Raw genomic sequence first — 16,749 nt, 5'->3', positions numbered from 1 at the left:
ACCTCCAGTGACACATTTTCAAAGCCCACATTCCATGCCAGTGACTTGCGACACCACAAAGCAGTGATGTCAATGCAAAAAGCAAGATGTGCGTGGGGTGGAGGGGACACATTCATGCCTTTAAAAAGCAGCCTGAAAAAAAAAAAAATGGAGTTGAAGCAAAGCTAGCATGAAAAAAAAAGAAGGAAAGAAACCAAAGTATGTTATTTTCTATTCTTCCTTGCATGTTAAGAACAAACAGTCAGATCTCAGGGACAGAGGTGCTTTCATCTTTGGCCAAAATGCTCTCCCCGAAAGTCTCCCCACCAGGAGTGGCGCTGATTTGCTAATTCCCAGAACACCAGCAAAATCAGGTGAGGCTTGCCCTGATCGATTTGGCTCAGTGGATAGAGCCTCAGCCTACGGACTCAAGGGTCCCAGGTTCGAGTCTGGTCAAGGGCATGTACCTTGGTTGCAGGCACATCCCCAGTAGGGAGTGTGCAGAAGGCAGCTGATCGATGTTTCTAACTCTCTATCCCTCTCCCTTCCTTTCTGTAAAAAATCAATAAAATATATTTAAAAAAACAAATCATTTTTTAAAAAAAATATCAGTGGGGCTGACTTGAGAAAAAGCAGCCACTACACAGAGGATTATCCCTGTTACACAGCTCAGTGACTCAAACTAATTTTCTAGTTTGTGGATTACCATAGTCCCTTGTTCCTCCTCTCGCTTCCCTTCTGGTCCAATCATTTCATTTCCCATTTGGATTGACAGAAATTGGGTAGAGGGTTTGAAAACTACAACTAAAAAGAGATGTTTCTTCTTCGAGGGATTTGAATCATTCTCCCTATTTCCCTATCAAAAACTAACTGTTCAGAAAACATGGTGGTTTTTTTCCTTTCTTTTTTTCATTAGTATAAATCAAGGGCCATTCTTTTGCAACCCTTTGGAATTCAATTAATACATTTTAAGATGTAGCCCATTTTATGCAAAAATCTCATATATAGCCGGGACCGGTTTGGCTCAGTGGATAGAGCGTCGGCCTGCGGACTGAAGGGTCCCAGGTTCAATTCCGGGCAAGGGCATGTACCTTGGCTGCGGGCACATCCCCAGTGGGGAGTGTGCAGGAGGCGGCTGATCGATGATTCTCTCTCATTGATGTTTCTAACTCTCTATCCCTCTCTCTTCCTCTCTGTGAAAAATCAATAAAATATATTTTTTTTAAAAAAACTCATATATATATATATACATATATTCCAAAAAAAAAAAAAAAACACTATTGTATTAGAGCAGTGGTTCTCAACCTTTTAATGCCACAACCCTTTCATACAGCTCCTCATGTTGTAGTGACCCCCAACCATAAAATTATTTTCGTTGCTACTTCATAACTGTAATTTTGCTACTGTTGTGAATCGTAATTTAAATATCTGTGTTTTCCCATGGTCTTAGGCTTGCGACCCTGCTAGCGGTTCTCAACCTGGGGGTCACAAGCCTAAGGCCATCGGAAAACACAGATATTTACGTTACGATTCATGAACAGTAGCAAAATGACGATGTCCCTTCTAATGAAGTCCTCTCCTCTACAGGCCTGGTATCTGGGCAAACCCTGCCGACGAGGCTCTCTCCGCCTGGCGCCAGGCAGTTCTGAGCCTGGGGTCTCTCGCTGCCTGTGGGGCTGGCGGCTGTCAGCAGCTGTGAGTGTTCAATTCCCTCCTGGCTCCCATCACACCCGCCCCCTCCGCCTGGCGGAGTGCCACTGCGGGAAGCGTCTCTGTGGCACCGCGCATAACGTGCCTCTGCCTCGCCTCCTGTGATGACAGGGAGTCCTGAGAGGCCTCGAGTGCTGGTCCTCCACAGGGGCATCTGGCCGCACTGCTCACTCAGCCTGATGGTGAGCAGCTGGCAGGCCACTTCTGTCCCCCACATCTGATCCTGGAACAGAAAGCACTCTTCGCACTTTCCTTCCCCCTCGATCAGACACTTGTCCAGCCCTGTTCTGCCTTGAGTCACCCGGGGGCACACGCACACCACGGCATTTACTGGAAGCCGCCTACAGTGAGCACCCGGGCTGGGCCTGTCCTACTCCATCCCCACCTCAGAAAAGCCCGGGCCTCTGGGGATGCAGACCATTTTTTTTTAAAACAATTCTTTACTGTTGAAAGTATTATATATGTCCCCTTTTTCCCCCACTGACCCCCTCCAGCCTCTCCCCTCCCCAGGCCTTCACCACCCTGTTGTCTGTGTCCGTGGTTATGCATATTTGCACACAAGGTCTTTGATTGATTACCGCCTGCCCACCCACCTTCCCAGCCTTCCCTCTGAGATTTGACAGTATGTTTCCATGCTTGGCAATCATTGCTTTTTTAAAAAACGCATATTTTATTAATTTTTTTTTTTTTTAGAGAGAGAGGGAGAGAAATAGAGATAGAAACATGGATGAAAAGAAACATCATCCATCAGCTGCCTCCTCATGCCCGACAGGGGATCAAGTCCGCAATCTTGGCGTGTGCCCCAACCAGATTCGAACCCGTGGCCTCTTGGTGCTGAGCTACACCGCTAGGCTTGGAGATTTTTTTTAATTTTTATTTTTTAACATTTCCAAGGCAATGCAGTGGAAGTTTGGGGGACAGAGAGGGCAAAACTTGGAGCTTACTCCTTCACTCTGTTAGTGCAGGGTTCGGCTGGCACAATTGACATTTGGGGCCAGGTAATTTTATGTTCAGCAGCATCCCTGGTCCCAAACACTAGACATAAGTAATACTTCTCCCCTCCTCTTCCCTCCCACACCCCGCCCAGTTCTGACAAACAAAAATGTCCCCTGGAAACAAATCCACGCCTGGCTGAGAACCACGGTCTCGGGCATGTGGGTGTGCTGAGGACCAAGCACAGAGAAACTGCCCTGCCTTTTAGGAGCTTGTGCTGGAGCACCAGGCAGCAGCTTAGGCCTAGGCTGGGAAGACAGGGTACACATGCCATGGATTCCTCAGGGGCTAAGAACCACCATCAAGCTTCTCTGCTCCACAAACATCTTGGAGATCTGCTGGCCTGCACCACTGCAGATCCGCACTACAAAAATGTTTTCAGATGAATAAGCCGGTGCATGCTGACTGAGAGCCGCATTACCCCCACCCCTCAGCAGCTGTTTACTGTCCCTGCTTCCCTTCCCAGGGGCAGACACCCCTGACACTCGTGGTCAGGACCGAGTGGAATGCTGTGTGCTACACTTCAGAGCAAGAAACGCAGGTTCGTAGAAACAAGCGCGGAAGGCAGTTGCAGCTCACGGCGACTGCTCTGCTTCCCTTGCCTCCAGAGTGCAGTCCCCGGGCGGAAGTGAGGAGGCAGGACAGATTGGCATCTCCTGGTGGTGATTTTCCTGGTTCTCCATGTTAGTTTAGGGGAAACTTTTCTCCTACAAATGACTCCCTTGAGCTGTCAAGAACCAAAAGAACAACCACAACACAACCAAAACCCACGCCTTCTCCGGAGGCTCAGAGGAGGGGTCCGGTGCTTTTGTCTGCGCCTGCACGGGCCAGACAGGAGGGCCAGACAGGAGGGCCGTCGCTGGCCCTGGTGCCAGCCAGAGCCCTGTCGATGCGGCCTCCCAGGGGCCCTGCATCTGAGGCACCTGGAAGGGTTATTAGCAGGATTGGAACTCATCCCTCTGCTGGGACTAGATCATAATTACAGTAATTTTCTAACAGAGCTCAGCAGTAGGACTGTTTAATCAGCATCTGACTCCCTCGTGCGCCCAGCCCTCATCACTCAAGGAGAGGAGTGGGATGGCTCTTAAAGAGACAGTGCTCGCCTTTCAGCATTTGGAACAGATGTGCCCTAATTGGCAGAATATATCTAAGTCTCGTATGGGCAGGATGCACTGTCTCCAACAAACCGCCCCGGGCTCTATCCTGGGCCTTCTGCCAGAGGGCTTGGGTGGGGATGTTGGGAGGCCTGGCTCCCCACACCAACATGGCCACCAGGGAAGAGATATTCACGGGGCTAGAGCACTCGTGGAAGAACCTAAACTGCCTCCCTCTGCCCTAGGCGGTTTGACTCAGTGGATAAGAGTGTTGGCCCACAGACTGGAGGGTCCTGGGTTCAATTCCAGTCAAGAACAATGTACCTCGGTCGCAGGCTCGATCCCCAGCCCTAGTCAGGGCTCATGTGGGAGGCAACCAATCGATGTCTTTCTCTCATCGATGTTTCTCTCTCTGTGTCTCTCCCCCTCCTCTCCCCTCTCTCTAAAAATCACTCTCCCCTCTCTCTAAAAATCAATGGGAAAATATACTCAGGTGAGGATTAACAAAAAATTTTTAGAAACAGCCGAAACCAGTTTGGCTCGGTGGACAGAGCATCAGCCTGCGGACTGAAAGGTCTCGAGTTCGATTCCGGACAAGGGCATGTACCTTGGTTGCGGGCACATACCCGGTAGAGGGTGTGCAAGAGGCAGCTGATAGATGTCTCTCTCTCATCAATGTTTCTCTCTATCCCTCTCTCTTCCTCTCTGTAAAAAAAATCAATAAAACATGTTTTAAAAAATTTTTTTAGAAACAAAAAAACTGCCCCTTTGAAACAGATGGTATGAAGGAAAAAGTGGCTGAAAGGACAGGAAGGAGGGACTTGACAGGCACAGACAGTGATTGTGGCTGGCGGCTTCCCATCACCCGAAGATTTCAGAAGCACCTCATGTCCCTGCCCTTTGCGGGGAAATCCTTAAAGACCTTCAGGTGCCCTCTTCTCTCTCTGGCTTTACCACCTGTCCCTCCTATTCAGGCCTTCCTTTCCCTGCCATGTAAGCACCTTGTTTTTTCCCTCCTTTGCTTGTGGAAGCGGGCCAGGTCTCCCCTTAATGAAAAGTAAAATTATCACTCTGTTCACTGAGTCAGGAGCACTGCCTCCTAAAGAGTGTGGCTCCTGGTATTTCTTGAAGTATAAATTGTCCTTACTTACTGTATCTTGAGAGTTGGGGTTCCAGCACTCCGGTTCCGAAGCCAGCCATGACTAAGGCAGAACAGATTTCACCCGTTATTTCTCTAATAAGATGTCAGGGCTGGCTCCTGCTGCCCTGTGGGAAGCCAGAGGCGTGCGTACAGTACTTGGGCTTTGCAGCAGTTCCTGAAACAGCTCCTTAGAAGAGCTGAGGCAGGGAGGAGGAGAGAGAGAAGAGGTGGGTGGGGGGCTTCCAAATCGGTGAAGGCAGTGGTGGGCAAACTGCGGCTCATTGACTAATGAGTTTGCCGACCACTGGGTAAAGGAGACCCTCAGGAAGGAAGGTACAGTGGTAAGAACAGGAACAGGGACACTCATCTCCAGTTCAACGGGTTACCTTGAGCTGGGCAACGTGCCCTCTACACAGCCAAGTCCCTGCCGGCAGAGGGCCACCCGGGAGGGGTGGCTTAGGATCAGTGCCCCAGCTCGACTGAGGAAGTCACTATCTCGCACTACTGTGATTATCTGCTTGGCTTTAGCCGAGTCTCAGCTGGCTGCTCACACATCAATCCGCAGATGCCACTCCAGCCGACGGAATGCTCCTGCGGCTCCGAGAGGCAGGCCGGGAGCTGGTGTTTCCATTTCCGCCTCCGATCCCACCTCGCATCCTCCAGGCCCACTGTCCTCCTCACCGGTAGATGTTAAGGATATTCAGAAAGAGCTAAGGCACATAAACACATTCAAAATAATGTCAAAAAGTCACAATCACCTCCCAAGCAAAGCTACCAGACAGGGTACGAGTTGCCTAGGACTTGGTGGTGTGGATGGAAGGCCTTAGCAGTCAGAAAACAGAACCGTGAAGAGCTCTGATTTCCAAGTTTAACTGAAAAGAGAAGTGTGGTTTTTTCTTTTACTAGAGGTGGTTTAAGATTTTTTTTTTTTTTTAAATCGGGGGGCGGGGGGGGGGGGGGAACCTTGTCTTACAGAGCTTGGAAAAAGACCTCTCACATGAATATATTCTACCATCATCTAAAAACATTTTTTTTAAAACCATGCTCAGCTCAACTCAAAAGTTTCCTCAGCTAGAAAATGAGTACAATATTGCTCTGCCCTCCTCGTTGGGCACCAAGGTCAAAAATGATGTATGTGAAACTTATGATTTTCATACAAGAGAATTCTCCTCCCTCTCCACCCTCCTACACACGCTTCCTTCCACCAAACAAAACCAAACCCAAGAACTTGGGATCACTCATCCTGAGTAACAGAGGACTGGGCTTGGGCCATGGAGGTAGCTGTTGGGAGAAAGGTGACATAGAACCTACCTCAATCCTGAATTCTAACAAAAAAATAATTTCTTTCTACAAAGCAGCTCAGTAGGCCAGAGGTCACCAGCCCCGAGTACACACAGGGACAGAATACACCATGATAAAGGCAAATGGCATTGTCTGGATGAAGAAGGAAATCCATTTTTGCTGTTTTTCTGCTAACTCCAGGCCTGTATGATCAGAAAAATGTTTCTGTTCTTAGCACATCTCCTTCCATGGCCTACACTCAACTCTGCACCAGACAGTGAGAGGATGGTGCGTGGCCTTAGATTAACTGAGGTGCCATTATATACACTGCTGTTAATGGATCGTTAAAAAAGCCAGGAGTCAGAAAAATTGCGTTCGTGTCTTTGAACGGCTTCTGCTGTCCCAGCAGCCTACCCTGCTGGCAGCACTGGCTGCTGAGCACCAGCTCCAGACGGAAAGGAGCGAACAGAAGAAGGCTAACCCAGCTCGCTGTGTTTTGGCTGAGTAGGGAATTGACACAGACCACCTCCAGCTCCTGTCTGGAAGTTTTGAGATCAGAGAGCTTCAGGCACAGCTGGGTTCACAGCTGCACCATTTGGAGCATTGGACTCATTAATATTCATGAGTCATCCCCACCAATCAGCAGAACGGATGCCATTAGCTTAGCATCTGTCGGGTTTTTGTGAGGGCTGTGTATGGAGGTTTTTTTACCCCCCTTTTTAAATGAACTTCTTTTGACATTTTGGATTTGTCTCTGTGGGTTTTCTATCCTCGCCTTGCTCTGCCGCATCACATAAAGGAGAGACTCGGGGGAGGTGGGCAGGAAAGAGGGATGAGTCCCAGCCAGGGCTTTGCATCTGCCTGTTGACAAACTTTATTTCTCTTTCAGCACCTGGCACCGCAGACAGGCTTCGAGGATGGAAGCGGCATCAGGTAAATTATACCTAACAAGGTTCATGCCCAGACCTGTGAGAAGAGCTGGATCCTGGCTCTTTGGAAGACAGTCCCTCCTCCAGTGGTGAACTTGAGCTGCACTCACAATGCAGGCGCTGCAGTGCACAGCTCCGAACCATTATTTCCACGCTGATAGATTCATGATTTATGAAAGTAACTAGTGCCAGCCTTCCTTCCCTCCTTCTCTGCTACAGCTTGTTAGACACAAATTGCAACAACAGTCTTCAATAGTTGTGTTTTATTTCAGGCCAAAGCCCCTCAACTCTGAACTAAATGCCATGACAGTCCCACAGCGCAGGCTGGGAAGAGAGCGCACAGCGGGATGGCCAGGAGGGAGGAGTGGGCGAGAGAAGAGCCACACGCAAACCCAAGTGCGGTGCAGAGCAATGCCGGATGCTGGCGGCACGCATCCCCCCCGCGCTGGCTCCCAGCGGAGAGGAATTATGGCAGCAGGAGGGCAGAACGCCTCATTGTCTGAGGAAGGCGCGCTGTTCCTCATCGCCATCCCCAGAGCCCCCTCTCCAGAAAGAAACAAAGCCCTTGCGCCCCATTGGACTGAACATATGGCCTCCCTGCCACTCGGCAGAGGGACGCCGCAGTGGCGGAGGCCCTGGGGACGGGAAGCTGTTACTGAGGGGGGAAGGGTTTAGAAGAGAAAGGAGCTCATTCTCCCCCTGCAGAAGGATGCTCACGGCTCTGCGTTAGAACCAGAAGAGGCAGCGGCAGCCGGGACAGCCTTTTCCAAAACAAAGCTCGCTGAGCTGTTCGCCCTTCCCCGGCTGCAAACCACCACCTCCCTTTTGTGGCGGCCGTGACCTATTCTGTGGCCCTCAGGCCCCACCCCCGCCAGGCTGAGGCCTTGGGATACACAGGAAAGCCTAGCGGCAGGAGTCACAGCACCATTCCACCCAGTGGTATTAGTGGAGGGAAAAGCAAGGAGGTGAGAGCATAAATGCTCACCGCCCTGTCCATGCAAGGAGGTAGGCAAGAGGCCAGCCTCCCAGAATCAAAGTGCTGCGGCAAAACAGAGCCAGTGGGAACACACTACACAAGCACTGCTGTCAGGACGGTATTCCGTACGGCAGCTTAAAACCCGCCACTGACAGGTCCCCCCAAGCTAGTAACCTGAGGCAGAGCTCATGGGCCCGTTAAAAAACATCTAAAGAAGCTCAGCTCCTAAGACAGTAAACATGGGACTCTGTTCTAAAGCAACAGCCCCTGGATCTCATGCTGAACGTACAGACATCTGCACACGGTCTAGGCCCGCGGAGGACGTTTAAGGAGTTGTCATGACCGACCTCTATGCAACCCACCTGAGCAGAGGCAACTGTAAAGCACAACGTAGCCCAACTCCCACCTGGGCCCATCCAATCCCACCCAAGGGCCTGCCTCTCCTTGCCTGCATCTTCTCTGTCCGCTTCAGAGCAGAACCCCCCGAGCTCACTTTTCCAAAACTGTCTCTAACTGGCTAGGATCCAAAGGTACAGCATGGTCCCCTCCCATGGACCTCCTCACAGGCGGAGGAGCGCAGGGTCCTTCATCGGGTCTTGCAAAGTCACAGCGTGAGGGTGAGGTAGGGGGAAGCGGAGGGGGGCTTTCCGAGGAGGGAGCCTCCGAGTCCACAACAGGAGCCCACACCGCAAAATGGTCCTTTTCTTCCTCCGGAGGCGGCGAGGGAGAACTCCTCCGGCCCGATCTTGGGAAAAAGCAGCAGCTGGAAGAGTGGGAAAGGGAAAAGAAAGGACAGATAAGCACAATGAGTGGATAAACAAGTGAAGACAAACAAAAGGATGGGTTACGAGCCATTAAGTAAAAGGGAATAAGTACTGATACACACTACAAAATGGATAAACCTTGAAAATATGCTAAATAAAAGGATGTCCGGAATAGATAAATCCAGAGACGCACAAAGTAGATGAGCAGTTGGCAGGAACTAGGGGTTGGGGGGAATGGGGAGTCATGCCAATGGGTACGAGGTTTCTGTCGGGGTGATGAAAATGCTCTAAAATTAACTATGGTCATTAACAGCTGCACCACTTTGTTGAATGAACAAAAACTCCTGAATTGCACGAGTATACTAAAATGGTGGGCTTTATGGGATGTGAACTATTTCTCAGTAAAGTTATTTTAAGGGCAGGGGGGAGATAAAGGACATAAGAAAGCCTCTCTTCTTTCCCCCAGGTTTCCATGAGAGCCTGCTACCCAGGGATGAGAAACACCGTCCCCTGGGCTTGACTAAGAGAACCGCCCAGGCGGGAAGAAGGCCTCCTCTGAAAGGCCACCCATGCTGTGGCTTCACTCTCTCCATCGAATGGACACCTCACCGGCCCAGGTTACAGTCACCCTCGCTCCAGTGTCTCAGAGAAGAGAGCTGTAGTTACCTCTTGGGCTGGTCCCCTTTCGCCAGGTGAGAAGGGCCCTGCCTCTCCTCCTGGGCCCAGCCACAGTTGGACATGGCGTAGCGAAGGATGGCCTCAGACACGGTCGTGCGGCTTTGGCCCTGGACACACGCCTCTATCTCAGGCACTGTGAGCTGGCTTTGCAGGAAGAGGTGTAACTGGCTGTCTGACAGGAGGACAACACTCTGCAGGACCCTGGGGCAAACACAGGTAGGACAGCACACAGGTAAGGCATCACCCTAAAGCTTTGTTCTCCCCAACCCCATCTTCCTCTTCTTTTTAATAGGGAAAGGGAGAGATAGCAACACAATGACAGAGAATCATTGATCGGCTGCCTCCTGCATGCCCCACCCTGGGGATCAAGCCTGTAACTTGGGCATGTGCCCTGACTGGGAATTGAGCCATGACATCCTAGTTTATAAGTCAATGCTCAAACACTGAGTCACGCCAGCCAGGCCCCAACCCCCCCCCCCCGCCCCCCCTTCTGTAGGGCTCTGGCTTGAGTGAACATGAAGAGTACAAAAAAAGGTTCTACCCCAAATGTCCCGCCTGTCACCTTCCCCCCTCCCTGCCCTACCGCAGAAGGCAAGGGCTAGCTGCCATGTTCACTCACTTTTCGAGGAAGTGCTGCAGACCTTGTCGTCGCTTCTCAATGAACTCATCTGAGCTGCCAAAGAAGGTTGCCTTCCCAGGAAGTTCAGGTACAGGCCTGTGAAGTCACATAATGTAACACATGAGATAAGGGTAACATGCAAGACAATCATGTCAGCCCTGATCCAGGGACATCCTCTAAAAAGAGGCACACATCCATACAAATAGCTTTTAATAAGGTGGAAGGGTGGGAAGGTAACAATGACTCACTGCATACCATGTTTCAAGCACTACACTACGTGTTTTACAAACCTTATCTCACTAATCCTTCCAAACTCCATGGAAAGATATTAGTGTTCTCATTTTACTAGCAAGGAAAAGAATCAGAGCAGCTGAGAAAATTTTCCAGTGCCACACAGAGCTGATATTTGAACCAAATCTATAGCTTCAAAATTCCATGCTACTGCCCAGCCTGCGCTGCTCAGTGGTTGAACATCGACCCATGAACTAAGAGATCACCTGTTCAATTCCAGGTCAGAGCACATGCCTGGGTTGCAGGCTCAATCCCCACTAGGAGGCGTGCAGGAAGCAGCCAATCTATGCTTCACTCTCCCATCAATGTTTCTCTTTCCCTTCCCTTTCCTCTTCCTAATAATCAATAAAAAATATTTTAAAATAGTTAAAACAGCCCTCACCGGTTTGGCTCAGTGGATAGAGCATCGGCCTGGGGACTGAAGGGTCCCAGGTTCAATTCCAGTCCAGGGCACATACCTTGGTTGCAGGCTCAATCCCTAGCTCGGATCCCCAACCCCGGTCAGATGCGTGCAAGGAGGCAACCAACCCATGTGTCTCTATCACATTGATGTCTCTCTCTCTCTCTGTCTCTCCACTTACCTTCCACTCTCTCTAAAAAAAAAAAAATCAATGGGAAAATATCCTCGGGTGAGGATTAACAACAAACATTAGGTGCCCAACTTTTTAGGGGAATTTCCAACCGGCTTATGAAAGCCTGACACATGACAATGGCCTCATGAGTCCCACAAGGTCATTAACTGGCTAGGTCATCAACAGGCCGTCTGTCACCAGAGCATTCAGTGACCATTCTGTGGTGGAATCACTATTCTAAATTGTCTTCAGTTTTTAGATTTATTTGGGAGGTGTAGGTGAGGAGTGAACAGTACTCTTTCTTAAGGCTCTCAAGAGTCTGTGTGTCTCTGGGAAAAGGTCTTTGCATGCCTGCATGCACGCATGCATACATATACATACACACACACACACACACACACACACACACACACCACATTTTTTACAAGTCAGATGGACAGCATCACCACCTGTTAAGTAAGTCCAGGTGATAACCAATAATAGGCACATTTAAAATGCTAGCAGAACATTTGTTTATCCCTAGACTAATATATACCAAAAAAGAAAAATATTTTTTACATTTCTATGGCACTCTTAGGTCAAAAAACTAGAAATAAAAACTCTGTTCATTACTTTTTTTTCACTAATTTGAAAACATAATTTAAAAACAGATTTCTCAGCGTCCTTAGTGCCTGGCACGTTGCCATGTTTTCCTCATTATAAACTCTAATCCCCAAGCAAGTACCTAAGAAGCCAGTCTCAGACCCAAGAAGGAAGCAAGGGCAGACTCACACTAAACCGGCGTTTCTCTGTAGCTGCTTTCTCAGCCACACGAACTCACGGTAGCGGCGACGCACACAGGAGGTCTTGGCAGTGAAGGCTTTGCTGTTGGTCTACAGGAAAGGGTTTAAAGGGGAAAGGTCAGTATCACAGGAACTCCCTGAGGACGTAAGCCACGAGGCCACAGTCCTGATCAGGGACTCCAACTAGAGCAAGATGCCACCAGGCAGCCTGCAGTCCACTCTCAGGCACACCCCGTGCTCTTGTTCCTCTCCTCCCTCCTTTTCTTCTGTCTCGGGCCTCTCAAAACATCCACACACAAGGTTCTGTCTCAGCACTCTCCCTCAGCCCTGGCAGATGCTGGTCCTGATACAGAGGTGTGATGCACTTACGTGGAGGAAGATCTTATAATCCACGTAAGAGTTCCAGGCGCCCTCATTCTGCACGCGGGGGTCCTGAACACGCACCGTGATCACCTCCTGGGGACGAGAAACGCTCCTTCAGCTTCGGCAGCTGTGACAACACAGGCTGCCAAACAGACAGCAGCAACTTTCATTCCTTTGTTCATTTATTCATTCAACAAATATGTATTGACCCATTCATTGTCAGGCACTTTTCTAAGACACTGAGGGTAGAACATGAACAAGAGACAGAAAGTCTTGCCTTCATGTAGCTTACATTCTAGTACAGTGTAAGAAATGGAAAAAATTAGTCAAAATGGAACCTCATTTCCCTGACATGCCTTCACTACCGACTGCCCTCTCCTGGCTGTCAGAAAGACACCACGAAGCAATGATTTGCACCTTTTCCAAAATCCCCTCAACCTTTTACCCACCTGTTCTGTGGAGACCACATGCTTACCTCCTGCTCTTGGTTCTCCAACATCCTACATCAAAAGTCCATTGGAAGAAAACATCTGATGAGATACAAATGGCAAGGGAACGATCATGGTTAGTGTGCTTCTATTCCTATCACTCTTTACCAGGGGAAAACCCTGAGAAACTTCCATCGCCCCTCCTGGGGAAAACCAGGCACCTTTTTTCATTCATACGTACAACTTAAGAGGAAGCAAAAAAAAAAATTCCACCACATTAGCTTTCTTACACCTACAGGTCCTGGGGGACTTGCCTCCCTTTAAAAACCATGGCCAAAACCCTTAAGGAGGCCACCTCTAGCCAAAGCACGTTTGGGTCTGTGCAGTGTTCACCTCAAGCAACAAGATTCCACTGCAAACCCTTTCTGCCTGCAGTCTGCAAGCAAAGCAGTGCCTTGTGGGGGCACACAGCACAGCTGTGAGAGTGAGCTCAACATCGCCCCCTCCTGGCTGTCCAGAGACAGCCAAACCCCACAAAGCAGCAGGGCTCCTAAGTCTTTGTCTTGCCAACTCCAGTCACCTCCCCAGAGATAATCTGAGCTAGAGAGCAGCCGGAGCACCAGAATGGGCTGCCCGGTGTTGATTTTCCCCTCTCTAATCTGTTCTCCAGAACCCAAGCCAATGGTTCGAATTATTTCCTTGCTGGACATGTGCCTCTGCCCAAACGCCCCGCAGCTGCACAGGTCGCCTCAGGAGGTTTCCACTCCTTTGTAAAGATTCATTAAAGCCTAAGCTGCCGATTTCCCCCAGGGTGGCCGTTTGCATGTGCGGCGACATGGCCCGCCCCGACAAGGGGACCATGAAAGTTGCGGCCCAGGGTTACTCAAGTCCAGAGGGGCCCATGATGTCACCTTCTGTTAAAATACAGCACTAATCTTATTACTCCTAGAACCACTCCAACAGCCTCCACCCAGGCTGCCACCTGCACCCCCTTCTCCTCTCCTAAGAGCGGAACAATAAGGTTTAATTTCCCTTTTCAATTTACCTTGAAATGAAAACTGACTTCAGCCAATACGTACTGCCAACAAATGATCCCGCTGGCTCCTGGGAGAACAAGACTATCTCTGAGCTCTCCCTCTCCCCCCTCCTCCCCCCCACCCGCCCACCCGCCCCCACTCATCTTCACATTCCCACAATTAATTTTAAACACATTCCCTTATTAGTTCTGCCTTACCATTACAAGAGCGTGTAATGAGTTTCCTCCTATCTCATGTTTTGCTAACACAAGGCAAATGTTTCAGGAGACGAAAACTCATTTGCACCACAAAATTTGCGGAGCAAACAGCTTTTCCAATTATTTCCAGTACACCAGGTCTCTCCGCACACAGACACACTGCACTACTCAGACACGAAACTGCATGGCATGTGACAAAATTGGGCTACACCGCCGAGCCGACCGAGGGTTTTATGAAGGCAATATCATCGTAAACGATATTCTTGCTGACAATCTGATTTTCCATCTGATGCAGGCACCATTGCCAAGGGGTCCTGAGCGGAAAGGTAGGTGATATCAATGCCATAACAACTGACGTGCAAAATCTCTATGTAAGTGGTCAAATGCCTGTGACCAAAAAGGCCGACTCACTGTGACCAATTCATCTCCTCAGATGTAAATACAGTTCTCTCTTTTCTTTTCGGGCACTGGGTACACTGCCAGCACAGGAGCAGACGTAAAAGAAGCTGAACTGTCTTTGCACAAAAGTAACAACAGGAAAGACAATGCCAAGGAAGCCATAGCCACCCACAAGCTCGGTGGAGCTCAGGCATCTCCTGTGCCTTGAAAGGTTTGCCAAAGTAAGGACTACAATTGAGCAACCAAACGGTCACCACTCTTGGACTCGAGAAGAGTTTGCACCATCTCCATGCGCAAGTTCCTCTTGGGGCTAATACCGCTGAGAAACAAATAGCAATAAACCAGCTTTAAAAAAAAAAAAAAAAATCCTAGGACCCCAAAGATGCTGTGTACTTGAACCTAAAATGTGAAGGAAATAATATCAAGGGAAAAGTTAAGGTCACTAAGAAAGTTTCCATTTTAACTTTCCTTAAAAACACACTGGAACACCCTGGCTGGGGTGGCTCAGTGCATTGAGCGTCATCCCATGAACCAAAAGGTCCCGGGTTCGACTTCAGGGCACATGCCTGGGTTGCAGCCTCGATCATGAGGCAATGAGTCTCTCTCATCATTGATATTTCTATTTCTCTCCCCCTTCTCCCTTCCTCTTTGAAATCAATAAAAATATTTTTTAAAAAACACACACTGGAATAATACAAACGCCTAGACTTCAAGGAATAACTTCTAGCAACTACTATTCTCCATTAGCTTCCTCCCCAGAATGCCACTCCTCAGAAGGAGAGGAAGCTCAGTTCCTTGGAGGGGAAAAGGGAAGTGAACTTCAGCTCTATGATCTGGGAGACGGATCCCTGTCACCCACATAAGAATAGAGTCCGTGATTAAGTCAGCTACTTGTGCAACTCAGTGCTAACTCCATTTCTGGGGTCCATTCAATCGCATCTGAAGTTTCCTTTACTTTCTCCACCTGTACCAGAACCAAGACCTCCCGCGAGAACCGAGCTATTTGCTGTTTGCAAAGCAGATTCTCTGTAAAGCTTTCCAATGCCATACAATGCAAGGCTTTACTGCCACCATTTTCACACCGGTTTAAACTACTACAAGAGAAAGGTTAAAAAAAAAAAAAAAAAAAAAAGAAACCAATCAGGTGGTAAAAGTATACTGAGCCACGGAGACTTCCATCCATTCTAACTCATGCCAGAGCCAGTGGGCAACTCAAAAAGCTCTTCTCCCTGAACACTCACAGGTGGCAGAAGAAGCCTCCTGGGTCAGACCAACCTCCGACCAACCTCGGTGTGTTCTCAACCAACCAGCTGTGCTCCATTCTTGCGTCCCTCTGTAATTTGCCAATCCTTCCACTTAGGAGGTAAGTCACAGAGACGACCACAATCTAAAATACTAGCCAACACCCATCGTCCTAACCATTTGGGTAAATGTCCCCAAACTTGTTTATTCCGGCCACATCCAGCCCCCCTGCATTCTTAATCGCCCAGGAGCAAAGGGCCACGTCGTCTCTCTCCTCTGCCTATTAAGCTTGGAGAGTGGGAAGGGAAGATGCTTTATACTTCTTTAAAAATAAACAGAAGGCCCTGGCGGGCTAGCTCAGTTGGTTACCTGATATGCCAAGGTTTTGAGTTCCACCCCAGGGTCAGGGCACATACAAGAAACAAGCAGTGAACGTATAAATAAGTTGAACAAAGTGATGTTTCTTTCTCTCTCTCTCAAATCAATAGTAATAATAATAATAATAACAACAATAATAAATGGAAAAGCTGGGTTTCCTTCCCTGGGTCTCGAGCAAGGACCAGCCTTTATTCCAGCAGGTGAGACAGCCCCTAGGAAGCCAAGCCAAGTCCCCATCCCACGCGCCATGACAGACGCTTAACCCCGCAGCCCGCACTGAGTAGGACCTGCCTCCCCGGCCCGGCCCGCCCGCGCCCCTCACCTGAGAGCAGCACCCGCTCGCCCCGGCGCCCGCGCCCCCATGGAGCCGGCCTCTTCTCCTTCCGGGTGATGCCGGCCCCAGTGCACGCCGGGAGCGGCGCCGGCACGCCCCGCCCCGCCCCGCAGGCCCGGGCTCTCAGCGGGGCCCGCCGCCCCGGAGGCGCGCTCGGTTCCGCCCGGGCCCTGGCGGCAGGCGGGGACCGAACCGCCCACTCCGGGCGCTGCCGGGGCGCCGGTGAGGGGCGACCGCGGGGTTCTGAGGCGCCATGCGGGCCGGGCCCGCCCCGCGCAGTCAGGCCGGCCAATCAGCGGCCAGGGGCTTCCTTAAAGGGCTTAAAGGCGGCCCCGCCGGGGGCGGAGCTGTCCGCGCCCTCCCGCCGGCGGAGCGCGGGCCCGGGCCCGGGGCTCGGGGGTCGGGGAGACGTCGCCTCCGGAGCCTCGCCACGTCCCAGAGTCCCCGCGGGCCCGGCAGATGGTCTCCAAGACCGGGACTCGGGTTCCTCAAAGCACAGGTTGTAACCCGGACCGAAATAGCTCGGCCACACCACACACACACACACACACACACACACACA

General features: G+C 50.2%; 1 protein-coding gene across 1 annotated transcript; it reads right to left on the bottom strand.

Moving 5' to 3' along the window:
• Positions 1–7,372: 7,372 nt before the first annotated feature.
• Positions 7,373–16,437, bottom strand: SNX11 (sorting nexin 11). Its single transcript, XM_084863632.1, has 7 exons — positions 16,176–16,437; positions 12,648–12,702; positions 12,179–12,265; positions 11,799–11,899; positions 10,165–10,260; positions 9,534–9,746; positions 7,373–8,866 (listed from the first exon to the last, which is right to left on the bottom strand). Exons 2-7 carry the CDS (start codon positions 12,669–12,671, stop codon positions 8,593–8,595), a joined length of 795 nt encoding a protein of 264 aa, XP_084719758.1. The 5' UTR covers positions 12,672–12,702; positions 16,176–16,437; the 3' UTR covers positions 7,373–8,592.
• Between the last annotated feature and the right edge of the window lie 312 nt (positions 16,438–16,749).

Source organism: Pipistrellus hanaki, assembly GCF_964339955.1.
Source record: "Pipistrellus hanaki genome assembly, chromosome: 16".
Taxonomy (NCBI): Eukaryota; Metazoa; Chordata; class Mammalia; order Chiroptera; family Vespertilionidae; genus Pipistrellus; species Pipistrellus hanaki.
Note: the sequence above shows the minus strand (reverse complement) of the source record. Positions and strands in the feature narration are given on the sequence as shown.

Bases quoted from the DNA above. Each gene is read 5' to 3' on its own strand.
- SNX11 (XM_084863632.1), bottom strand. From the start codon at position 12,671: ATGTTGGAGAACCAAGAGCAGGAG. The intron at 10,261-11,798 runs GTGAGTCTGCCC...GTGACTTCACAG, and splicing joins CAGAGAAACGCCGGTTTAGT to GCCTGTACCTGAACTTCCTG. The intron at 8,867-9,533 runs GTAACTACAGCT...CCACTCTTCCAG, and splicing joins AAAGGGGACCAGCCCAAGAG to CTGCTGCTTTTTCCCAAGAT.